The sequence below is a fragment of the Chlorella variabilis genome, assembly GCF_000147415.1.
Source record: "Chlorella variabilis unplaced genomic scaffold CHLNCscaffold_21, whole genome shotgun sequence".
NCBI lineage: Eukaryota > Viridiplantae > Chlorophyta > Trebouxiophyceae > Chlorellales > Chlorellaceae > Chlorella > Chlorella variabilis.
Genome location: NW_005435067.1, coordinates 122,757 through 133,980, shown reverse-complemented (window position 1 = coordinate 133,980; position 11,224 = coordinate 122,757). Strand labels below are relative to the sequence as shown.

The following is an 11,224-nucleotide window of genomic DNA, read 5'->3' as shown; positions in this document are numbered from 1 at the left end:
GGCGCTTCCCCCCACCCGCCTCCATCTTTTCCAACATCTCCGGCAGCCCGGGTGGCGCGATGACCTCTGCAGCGGGGGCAGGCGGGGGCAAGGGCTGGGTGGCCGGCCCGCGGGCCCGTGCGCGGAGGCTGGCGGCCGCGCCCGCGGCGCAGCGTGCGCGGGGCAAGCTGCGGGCGGGCCGACGGCCTGCTGCTCGCCGGCCGCTGCCAGCAGCAGGCGGCACCGGTGCAGGAGGCAGCCAGGCCGGTGCCTGCTCCATCCGTCAGGCAGCGGAAGGCAGGCAGCGGGCGCTGCGGCGGCGAGGGCGGCGTCCCCCGCTCACCTCCTATCGCCCCATTGAAGTCCACGATGCTGGCCAGGCGCAGGGCTATGGATCCGCCTGAGGAGGCTCCATCCACGTACACCGGCGCCCCCGCCGGCAGGCGCAGCGTGCGGGGCAGGGAGCGCACGACCTCTGCCGCCGCCCGCGCGTCGGCGGCCCACGCAAAGCAGCGGCCGCCGCCGCCGGCCCGCCGGTCCAGGCTGCTCATGGCGGCTACCGCGTAGCCGCGGGACAGCGCCTGCTTGGTCTTGGCCAGGCTGTGGGGCAGGCCTGCAGTGCCAGGGTGGGCGGGTGGAGGACAGGGCAGGCACATGACGGTGAGGCAGGCGCGGTCAGGCCAGCTGCAGAGGATGACGTATGTCGAGAGATGTGTGCGGGCGGCAATGCAGGATGCAGGCTGTAGGCACAGCACAGACAAGTGCATTGACAGGGAGCGGGGCCAACAATGCAGGGGAGGCAGGCGCAGCGACGTCGGCGCTCGGCAGCGGCGCACCGAGGCAGTCGGGGCAGGGCTGGGAGCGCGGCCAGTGGTCGCTCCCCGAGCGCCCGCACTTGTGCAGTATCAGCAGCAGGCCGACAGGGCGGGGAGGGGACTCGTAAAACAGCTCGTGCCCGGTGGAGAGCTGGGTCTTGGTGGGGGTGAGCAGCGGGAGGCCCGCGGCGTTGCGGCGGGCGGCGGCGGCGGCGGCAGCCGCCTCGCTGCCTGATGCCCCTGCCCCCAGAAGCTCGCGCACGGCTTGCACTGGCCCCACTGAGGCGCCCGGGTCCTGAGTGGGCAGGGCGGCCACTGCAAAGAGCAGGAGCGCCGCCACGGCGGCGGCCACCGCTGCCGCAGCCCGCATGGCGTACCGCCCGCGCTGGTTGGCTGAGGCTGCGGCCCTGAGCTTGCTGCTGCCTGATCGGGGTGGCGGCCCTTTCATATACACCGCATGCTGAGCCGCACCAAACTCGCGGGCCCGAACTTGCTGCCGGCACAATTCGCTTGGCGGCCGCCTGGTTGTCTGTCCACAGGCGTTAAAGGATGCAATGCAATCAGCGATTGGGCAGCGCCGACTCTAAAGCCGAGATCCAATTAGATGCTGCAAAGCGATGTGGCCTTGTTTGTGGAAGGAGCCTACTGAAGATGGTGGCCGTCCGGAAAAAGAGAAACTGGAATGTAAACAACGCCACCGGGGGCTCAGGTAGTCCTGCAGCGGCAGGCTGGCATCCCGCGCGGCCACGTCAGCGCCGCCGCATCGCCACATGCGCAGCAATTTCTTGAAATGATGAAATGAACTGTGAAGGAAGATGTGAACGAATGGAAAAAATGGCTCGCTCTTGGAAACTGAATCGGGGTGCATCGGGTGGCAGAGACGCACTCAGCCGCTCACTCCTGCCGCCCACCGGCCGCTGCCGACTGGCGTCAGGCAGCGCTGCTGCCGCGCGCGGCGGCCACCAGGCGTGCAAACATGCCGCCAGACTGCGCCAGCTGGCCTGCAGCGTGAGGAACAGGTCCACCAGCAGGGCGCATGTCGGCATCAGAACATAGGCCGACAGTAAGAACAGCTGCAGCCGCTCACAAGCACCGCCGCCCTCGCAGCCGAGTAGCCCACCTGGCGCCCCCTGCTCCAGCAGCCTCCCCGCCGACAGCACCAGCAGCTGGTCGCAGTCCATGATGGTGTCTGTAGAGGGGGCGTGTGTGTGTGTGTGTGTGTGTGCTTGGCGGGTGGGTGCATAGCGTGCGGGTGTCGGTCGGTGGGGTCGGGGGCTGTCAGTGCAAGTGTCTCGCCTGTTGCAGCAGGCGAGCAGCACCCCCCCCAAGGAGCACCGATGGCGGCAGCAGCAAGCACGCTGCCAACACCTAGCCCTTCACCGCCAATTCACAGAAAGATAGTCACCCAGCCAGCCACCCACCTATCCTGTGCGCAATCACCAGCAGGGTTCGGCGGCGGTCGCCGCGCCGCGTGCACTGCCGCACCGCCTCCTGCACCAACAAGACCATTGCCCTCCCTCTCAGCGACTGGCACCGCCACACGGAATCGCGCCAGGCAGGCCCCAGCCTGAGGCGAATGCTGAGCCCCGAGGGCAGCGGCGGCAGGCGGCGCCACTACCAGCCCTCCTGCCGCACACCCCACTGCCTCCCCTGGGCATACCTGGATCAGGGCGTCGGTCTGGCGGTCCACATTGGCAGTGGCCTCATCCAGAGCCACGATGGCGGCATCCTGCGGGGAGGGGGCGGCGTGGGAGGGTGCAAGTGGCGGGTCTATGATGTAGCGCTTGGTAGAGCGTCGGGCTGCTGTGCGAAGCATGCAAAACCAGGCGCCGCGCCGCAGCCCGCCCAGCTAGGCGGCCGCCGCAGCGCAGCCGCCGGCAGGAGGGAGCCTCAGCGGGCGCAGCGGGCGGCGGCTGCGAGCCGAAAAAAGGTGCAGCCTGGGGCGCACCTGCAGCAGCGCGCGTGCCAGGCAGAAGAGCTGGCGCTGGCCCACGGAGAGGTTGTCGCCGGCCTCCTGCGGAGTAGCAGAAGAAAGCGCGAGGTGGGAAGAAAGCGCGGCTGGGAAAAGAAGCCCGGCTGCAGCGGCGGCGGCGAGCGGCGCACCGCGGCTGCGCCCTCAACGCACGCGGCCGGCCGGCGCCCCCCCCCAGCGGTCCGCCGCCCCGCCCTGCCTCCTGCCCAGGGTGCCGCTGCTGCGCGCCCTCAGAGGCCGTCACAGCTCGAGCACATGCACTGGTGCCGCTGGCGTCCCTCTCTGGGCAGAATCTGACCAGGCAGGCAGGGTGCCTCCCTCCCAGCACCCTCTCACCTGCATGTGTGCATCCAGGCCGCCCAGTGCGGCCACCACGCCGCCCAGCTGGGCGGCCCGCAGCGCCTCCCACAGCCGCCCGTCCTCAAAGGTGCCCCAGGGGTCCAGGTTGGAGCGCAGGGTGCCTGCACGCAGGAGGAGCAGGGCGGCAGGTGCTGCTTGTGTGTGTGTGTGTGTGTATGTGTGTGTGTGTTGCGGGGGAAGGCGCAGGGAGGAACTCAAAACGCTCACTGCCGATGCTCACAGCACCTTGCCCCTTGCTCGGCCCCACCGGCACACACGCACACCATGCAGACCCACTGCTGACCAGCGGCGCCGCCGGCCCCCGACCTTCACCTGAGAAGAGCACCGGGTCCTGGGGGATGATGGCCACCTGGCGGCGCAGCGCATCCAGCGCCACGCCAGACGTGTCCAGGCCGTCTGGGGGGGGGGACGGGGACAGGGAGCGGAGCATTTCAACATGGGACCGGCAGGAGCGATGGCGCAGGCTGGCAGGGAGGGAGGCAGGCAGGCAGGAAGGCAACCAGCAGGCAGGCAGGCAGGCGGGCACGCTGCCGGCCACTCAATGGCCCGGGCGGCTCCCCCAGCTGCCGGCAAAGGCAGCCGCTGCCGCTGCAGGAGCTGCCACCCTGCAGGCAGGCTGCATCCGGGGCAATGCAAGGACCACAGCGGCGCACCGATCAGGATTGCGCCGCTGGTGACGGGGATGAGGCGGAACAGAGTGAGCATCAGCGAGCTCTTGCCGGAGCCCGTGCGCCCCACCACGCCGCAGCTCACGCCGCCCTGCAGCTTACACGAGGAGGCGCTCAGCGGACAGGCGCGCTGCGCCACGCGCAAATTGCGCTGCACTGCTGTCGCATGGGGGGGCCAGGTAGGGTGCATTGGTGGCGCTGCCGTGGCATGCTAGGGAGGGCAAGGGGCACCAATTCCCGCGGCTTCCAGGCGGCTACCTCCAGCGTGAAGGTCAGGTCCCGCAGTACCGGCGGCAGCCCCGAGCGGTAAATGGCGGTAACATCGCGGTACTCGATTCGGCCGGCGGCCGGCCAGTCTGCACGCGTAGGGCAAGGCAGCGGCGATGGTGGTGACGGTGGCGGCGGCGGCGGTGGTGGTGGTGAAGGTAATGGGAAGTTGCAACGGAGGGCGAGGGAGCAGGGGGCTTGGCGGCTTGCAAGATGCCTCCAGGGGAAGCAGATGGGGGCACCAAGCACAGCACCACAGCGCAGCAGCAGCCGTGCCAAGGGCGCGGCCCCAGCGGCGGCGGCCGGCAGCGGGCCCGTCGTGTGGCCCTGCCGCAGGCTGGGTGGGCGGCGCCGGCGGGTGACGCACCTGGCGGGGGCTTGGGCCCTCCTCCCGCCAGCGTGGCGGGCTCCTGCTCCAGACGGGTGTAGTGAAGCATGCGCTCCACTGCGGGCCACATAAGGGTGGTGGGCAAGGGGTGTGGTGTTTGTGAGTGGGCGATGTGAGTGGTGGAAGGGGTGTGGTGTGGAACTCAATGAGCGTGGCGTCGCACTGTGAGCCAGGGATGCCGCACACACACAGCACACCACCCGCCCAACGCACACACACGGCAAGCACACCACCCGCCCAACGCACACACACAGCAAGCACACCAACCGCCCAGCGCACACACACAGCAAGCACACCAACCGCCCAGCGCACACACACAGCAAGCACACCACCCTCCCAACCCACACACACAGCACACACACACACAGCAAGCACACCACCCGCCCAACGTACACACACAGCAACCACGCCGCCCGCCCAGCCACAAGCGGCCGCAAGCACCTCCGTTGCCCACCTGATGTCATGTTGTTCTCCACCTCTGCCGACTGCCGCACCATCCACTGCAGCATGCCCGCCAGCTGCAGCGACTGGGTGAGCGCCAGGCCCGCCAGCCGCGCGGACAGCTGCAGCAGAGGGCCATGGGAGGGGCGGCACGAGCGCGGGTGGAGCCGGAATGCGCCGTGCCGCAATGCGAGGCTGCAAGCCTTCTGAAATCCCCAGCCCGGCAAACACCAGCATTGCTGGCGCGGCATCGGCGAAACAGGCAGCAGCGCCACCTCAGCGCGCCTGCCACCTCAGCCCGCCCGCCCGCCACCTCAGCGCCCACACCCACCCTGTCGTGCACCGCCATCATGAGAAGGGGTGCAGCCGTCATCAGAAGCGCCACAAGCAGGTCCAGGCGGAACCCGATCCAGCGGGCTGGCAGGCAGGCAGGGAGAGCAGGGAGAGCAGGAGGGAGAGGGGGTGAGGGAGAGTGAAGCGTTCGGGCAGGCGGGCCTTGCGGCAAGGGCACGCGGCCGGCATGCACTCAACCGCACGCGCACACAAACAACAGCCACGCACACACAAACCACAGTCACGCACACACAAGCCACCGCCCCCACCCCAGCTCCCCAGCCAACACACACACGCTCTCAAACACACACGCACTCGCACACACACATATCCACGCAAAGCCACGCCCACAGCCACCTGTTGTGAGGAAGCAGAACCACCAGGCCCCGTTGTCCGACAGCTCTTGCAGGAAGGCGGAGCGGAAGCGGGGCCCCGCGCCGAAGGCACGGATGGTGGGCAGGCCCTGCGGGGCGCAGGGCAAAAGTGTTTCTGCAGCGAGGTGCGGCGGAGAATGCAGGGGCGGGGCCATGCCGCATGCACATGCACACACCGACACCGCAAGCACTCGGGCGGCCGGCACGTGGTGCTGCCGACTTGGACGCTCTAATTTCAGTTGCCGCTGCCGACTTTGCCGCACATCCGCATCCCTCTCCCCGCGCGGCGCCCACCTTGAGTATGGCGGAGAAGGAGGCGAAGACGGGGCTGCGGCTGGTGGCCTCCCAGCGCTTGATCTCGCGGCTGGTGCGCAGGTAGCGGGCGCGCACCAGGAAGAAAGCGGCGCCCAGGGGCAGGAAGAGCGGGATGATGAAGGGCACCGACACCATGAGCTGCGGTGGTGGCGGGCGGGGGGTGGGGTGGGGTGGCCAGATGGGGTGAGGGAGGGCAGAGGCGCGAGGATACAGGAACCACACACACACACACACAGACATAGACATACAACCGCAACCACACCATTGCACCCCGCCGGCACAGCCCCCACCCACCCGCCACACCCACACACTCATCCACCACACCCACACCACACACCCACACCCACACCCAAACCCACACCCACACCCACACCCACACCCACACGCGCGCGCGCCTCACCAGCGCAAACGCGCCCAGCACCATCATCAGCGCCAGCACGCAGTCGAAGAAGACCTGCGGCAGCTGCTCGTCCACCTGCCCCTGGTCCTTTGAGAAGCGGTTGAGGATGCGGCCGGTGGGGGAGGTGTGGAAGAAAGACAGCGGCGCGCGCAGCACCTGCAATGTGTGTGTTTGTGGTGGGGTTGGGGTGGGCGGGGCAGCAGCGTGTGCATGCGGCCGGCCAGCGCTGGCAGCAAGCAGCAAGCCTGGCTGACAGCTGGCGGCGGCATGCAGCGCTGCCGGCCAGCGGATGCGTGGCCGGCGGCAGGCCAGCGGCGGCCGGCGGCCGGCGGCAGCAGCCAGGGCAGGCGCTGGTGGCGGGCCATCTGGCGCGGGCGCCTCACCCGCTGCACCATCTCGTCGTGCAGCTGGGTGCTGGCCCGAAGGGACGCCATAAAGAACAGCAGGCTGCGGGCGGGAGCAGCCGCCGGGAAGCCAGCAGGGCGCGTTCAGCAAGGAAGGGGGCGGGCAGCGGGGTGAATGCTATCTCTCACTTGCCCCTCCCTCTCTGACTCTCTCGCCTCTCCTTCTCCGACTCTTTGTTGCGCTCGCTCGTTCGCTCTCCGCCCCCCCACCCAACCCCCACCCAACCCCCCAACCGCACCCACCTACATACATACACAACCTCCCGCCTGTTGCGCTGTCGCCAGCAGCACCCCCACCACCGCCACCACACCACCACCACACACACACACACCACCACCTCCACCATGCCCGCCCACCTGCGTGAGAATGAGATGGCCAGGATGGCTCCCACCATGATCGCGTACCCCCACACCCAGTACACCTCCCGCTGCGCCTCCCCGTCCTTGCTGGCCCACAGCGACAGCCAGTAGTCGCCAAACAGGTAGATGGCCTGGCCCAGCAGCAGGCCGGCTGCGGGCAGGTGGAGGGGAGGGCAGGTGATCGGGGGGGCAGGCAGATCAGCCAGCAGGCAGGCAGGCTGCCAGGCGCGCAGGCGGGCTGGCAGGAGGGCAGGCGGGCGGGAAGAACAGAAGGCGTGGCAAGAGACTGACCTGTGATGAGTGTGACCACCGGGAGCCCCATGCGGGCGCCGTACCGCCCGTACACGGCCCAGGGGACAGACCCTACCGCATGGTCCTCGGCCACGATCAGCCGGCCTGCGGGGCAAATTTCCGAGGAGAGGTGTCGGGCAAGGGGTGGCAGGACGCATGGGGCGAGGCTGGCAGGCATGCCGAGACGTGCTAAGACTCTGCAACGCATGGGCGGCGGAGGCCGGCCTGAGGGCGTAGTACCTGACTTGCCCGGCTGGAGGGAGCCCTTGCCGGCGGCCTGCTCCTGCTCCTCCTCGCTCCCCTCCTCGCCCTCGCCCTTGCTGGCCACTCGGGCGCGCCGCTGGCCGCTCGCAAACCGCGCCGACACCGCGCGCCGCACGTAGCTGCCGCTCAGCTTCCGCCGCCACCCGGCGCCGCGGCTGGCGCCGCCCGCGCCACCCTCCGCCTCGCCAAACAGCACGCTGACTGAGCGGTCGAAGCGAGTCGTCTTGGCGACGCTGGCATGGAGCTGCCGCTCCGCCTGCTCGTCTCCTTCCAAATGCCCATCCGCTGGCGGAGGCTGCTGCTCAAGCTGCACCTGCTCCTCTGCCTGCTCCTCCTGCTGCGAGCCGCTGCCTGCAGGACTGCCGCCAGGGGCGCCGTCCGCGGCAGCAGCCGCAGAGGGCGCGGAGGGCGGCGCGGCGCCGTGGGAATCGTATGTCGAGTCGTCCAGAGAGGTCTCTGCACGTGTGTGGCAGGAAGACGAGGAGGCACGTGCGGCCGCGCAGCAGTGGGAACAGCGTCGCAGCGCATGCAGCGCGTGCAGAGGGTGGGCGAAATGCCAGGCACGGCGCCGGCTTCCTGCCAGCTGCCGCAGGACGGGCTTCGGCCAGGCAATGGGCCATCCAGCCGAAACCGGCTGCCTCACCTTGCGAGGCAATTACTTCGGGCACCCCGGCCGCTGCCAGCTCGGCGTGCGTGCCCCTGCAGGACAGGACCAGCGGCAGCGGCAGCCCGCGTGAGGGAGCCAAAGACACTGACAAAAACATGGTAGTGCAGAGGATAGTCCTCTGCTGGTGCTCCACTGGCTATGCCAGGCTGATGTCAGCACCGGAGAGGCACAGAGCCCACGCGTGCTTGCCCATGCAGCCACCCAGCCAGGCAGCCCAGCCAGCGAGTCAGCCAGCCAGCCAGCCAGCCAGCCGCGCCCCTCACCTGTGGGCGATCTCGCCGCCGCGCAGCACCAGCACCTCGTCGCATCCGGGCAGGAACTGGCGCTGGTGGGTGACCAGCAGGCGGGTGGTGCCTGCAGTACAGCAGGCCCACAGTGGTACATGCAGTACAGGTCAGCTCGCTGTGCACCCCTCCAAGGTGCCTGCCACATCCTCGGTCCAAAGTAATAGTGCAGTTGAGGCATGCAGGTGCACTCAACACGCGTCACGGGGCAGCCGCTAGGGCCGTGCCGGCACATCAGCCCGGCCCGCCCACCTGCCATCAGGCCTGTGCCGGCGATGCAGTCATCAAAGAGTATGCGGCCCACCCGCGGGTCCACCGCCGACAGCGGGTCGTCCAGCAGCTGCGGTACAGGGGGAGGTACAGTGAGGCGGTACTGTGATACGAGGGGCGGTGCAGCCAGCAGGGAGCGGGAGCAGGCTCAGGCTGCGACAGCTGGCGCCAGTGGCGTGGCAGCCGGCGCCAATGGCAGGCGGCCAGCGCCGCGACGCACCTGGATCTCCGCCTGAGAGTAAGCGGCCCGCGCCAGCGCCAGCCGAGCCTTCTGCCCGCCTGCGGGCGGGCACGCGGCGCAGCAGACACGCCGCCGCCGGTCAGCAGGTGTTGTGCCAGCCGGCAGCCGGACTGGCAGCCTCGGCCGACGCTGCTCGCCAGCGCGCCGCTGCGGTGGCTTGTGCCTCCAGCGCTGCCATGTCAACACGCGCATGACAGAGCAGCTGAAGAAACACAGTCTGCTGAAGAAAGAAACCAATTCCCAAAAACGACGCACCTGACAGGTTGATGCCTCTCTCTCCGAGCTCCGTCTCGTCACCAGCTGGCAGCGCTGTGATGTCGTCTGCACAGCGCAGCGCAGCAGCTCAGCACAGCGCAGCATGACACAGCACAGCACGGCAGGGCAGCAGTCCAGCCACCAGCTGACGGCTGGCGTCCCAAGGCTGACAACAACCCTCTGCCCCCGCACCCCCCTGTACCGGCCGACAATATGGCCAAAGCGAAAGGGCGAAACTCAGCTCACCTTCCAGCGCACAGGCCCGCAGCACGGCTTCGTACTGTGTGGCTTCGTATCGCTGTCCAAACAGGATGTTCTCCTGCGAGCGGCAGCGGCGGCGGCGGCAGAATGGACGGTGAGTGGAGCCTCTTCTCGCGCCGCGTGGCCGACAGGTGGCACCGCGGCAGTGGGCTGCGCTGGCGCATCAGCCCGCGGGCCAACCCTGCATGCCAGGTCATTGCCGACACTGCCACGGCAGCCTGGCCCCCATGTGCTTTCAACAATCGTTTGTCAGGGCCATTCATAGCATCAGTCGGCAAAATGAGGAGGAATTACCCTAAATCGCCCCTAACCCCTAAATTACCTTCACTGTGCTGCTCACAATCCAGGGCACCTGGCTGCTGTAGGCCACGCTGCCGCGGACCGTCACTGGCGGGGCCGCCGCCACGCCCGCGCCCGCCGCCGAGGCGCCCCCGCGCTGGGTGGGCTGCAGCTCGCCCAGCAGCGCCGCCAGCACGCTGCTCTTGCCTGTGGGGGTGGCAGGCGAGGAGCCGGGAGCGGCATGTAGGGAGGGAGCGGGAGGCTCAGGGGCTGCCTATGTGGCAGGCTCCAAGCGCGGCTTGCCAGCTGCTGTGAGAGGAAGGAAGCTGGGGCAGAGTGGGCTGGCTCGGCAGGGCAGAGAAGAGGGGCTTCCCATGCTGCGGAGGCGCACCTGACCCGACGGTACCCACGATGCCCACCAGGCTGCCGCGCGCCACAGAGAACCGCAGGCCACGCAGCTGGAAGGCGGGCGGGGCGGGCGCTGCCTCACCAGCTGCCTGCTGCCCCGCGGTGGCCTGCACTGCCTGGAAGGCCGCTGCGGCTGCCGGCTCGTCATCACGCGCTGAGCCTGCCGCTGGTGCTGCAGCGGCGGCAGGCTCCGCCCAGGATCGGTCAGCCCAATCGAAATCCGCGCCGGCCACCTCCACCGCCGCTTCCGCCGCGGCAGCAGGCGTCTCCTGCTGGCCGCCGGGAGCGCCGTCGCGGCCGTTGGCCGTAGCACCGCCGCCGCTGCCTGCGGAGGCGCCAGGCGTGGCGTGCCAGGGCTTGGGGGGCTCTGGCAGGGACAGGAAGGCGCCCAGGCGGCGCATCGAGATGCGCAGCTCAGACACGGACCCCACCTGCAGGCGCATGCCGCCGCGGCGGTTGAGGGGGTGACCGGGGCATGCGCGCGGCACGGGGCCGGCCTAGAGGACGACGCTCGCCCAGCAGCACACCCCCACCCCCACAGCGACCTCGCACTTCCAGGCACACCCCTCTCCCCACTCTGTCGGCGTCACCACCACCGGCAGGCCGCCTTCCCCCTCTCCCAGCGGTGCCACCGGTACCGCCGGTACCGCCTGGAGCTCACCGCCAGCACGAAAAAGTCGCACATGTAGAGCTTGGGCAGGGCCAGCAGGGCCAGTGAGTAGAAGAGGTTTGGCACTGTGAGCTGGTCTGTTGAGGTAGCCCGCGCTACGCCAAACGCCGCCAGCGCAGACTGGCAGGGGAGGGAGGGTCGGGGGCGGGGGCGGCTGAGCGGTGGCTGGGAAACAGGACAGCAACAACCAGCTAGCCGGCCAGCAGCGGCAGCCGTTGCAGCAGCACCCAATACAGCCGTAAAAGAAAGGCTGCGAAG

The 11,224-nt window shown here is 69.2% G+C and overlaps 2 protein-coding genes across 2 annotated transcripts in view; both read right to left on the bottom strand.

Annotated features, from left to right (window-relative positions):
- The window catches only part of CHLNCDRAFT_138550 (hypothetical protein), a gene marked incomplete at both ends in the record, with an annotated part of 2,099 nt that extends 935 nt beyond the window's left edge, over window positions 1-1,164 (bottom strand). Inside the window, 3 exons of the mRNA XM_005844603.1 lie at window positions 16-66; window positions 323-592; window positions 816-1,164. Coding sequence (XP_005844665.1) covers window positions 16-66; window positions 323-592; window positions 816-1,164 — 670 coding nt within the window. The remainder of the gene's footprint in view (window positions 1-15; window positions 67-322; window positions 593-815) is intronic.
- Window positions 1,165-1,724: 560 nt separating this feature from the next.
- The window catches only part of CHLNCDRAFT_138549 (hypothetical protein), a gene marked incomplete at both ends in the record, with an annotated part of 13,086 nt that continues 3,586 nt past the window's right edge, over window positions 1,725-11,224 (bottom strand). Inside the window, 28 exons of the mRNA XM_005844602.1 lie at window positions 1,725-1,795; window positions 1,915-1,983; window positions 2,216-2,285; window positions 2,455-2,523; window positions 2,743-2,808; window positions 3,103-3,227; window positions 3,439-3,522; window positions 3,780-3,885; window positions 4,053-4,150; window positions 4,429-4,506; window positions 4,904-5,012; window positions 5,222-5,307; window positions 5,581-5,686; window positions 5,892-6,050; window positions 6,313-6,468; window positions 6,696-6,759; window positions 7,074-7,227; window positions 7,368-7,472; window positions 7,608-8,087; window positions 8,275-8,330; window positions 8,562-8,652; window positions 8,835-8,922; window positions 9,073-9,131; window positions 9,349-9,414; window positions 9,595-9,667; window positions 9,932-10,095; window positions 10,280-10,727; window positions 10,958-11,086. Of these exons, the coding sequence (XP_005844664.1) occupies window positions 1,725-1,795; window positions 1,915-1,983; window positions 2,216-2,285; window positions 2,455-2,523; window positions 2,743-2,808; window positions 3,103-3,227; window positions 3,439-3,522; window positions 3,780-3,885; window positions 4,053-4,150; window positions 4,429-4,506; window positions 4,904-5,012; window positions 5,222-5,307; window positions 5,581-5,686; window positions 5,892-6,050; window positions 6,313-6,468; window positions 6,696-6,759; window positions 7,074-7,227; window positions 7,368-7,472; window positions 7,608-8,087; window positions 8,275-8,330; window positions 8,562-8,652; window positions 8,835-8,922; window positions 9,073-9,131; window positions 9,349-9,414; window positions 9,595-9,667; window positions 9,932-10,095; window positions 10,280-10,727; window positions 10,958-11,086 (3,429 nt within the window). The remainder of the gene's footprint in view (window positions 1,796-1,914; window positions 1,984-2,215; window positions 2,286-2,454; window positions 2,524-2,742; window positions 2,809-3,102; window positions 3,228-3,438; window positions 3,523-3,779; window positions 3,886-4,052; window positions 4,151-4,428; window positions 4,507-4,903; window positions 5,013-5,221; window positions 5,308-5,580; window positions 5,687-5,891; window positions 6,051-6,312; window positions 6,469-6,695; window positions 6,760-7,073; window positions 7,228-7,367; window positions 7,473-7,607; window positions 8,088-8,274; window positions 8,331-8,561; window positions 8,653-8,834; window positions 8,923-9,072; window positions 9,132-9,348; window positions 9,415-9,594; window positions 9,668-9,931; window positions 10,096-10,279; window positions 10,728-10,957; window positions 11,087-11,224) is intronic.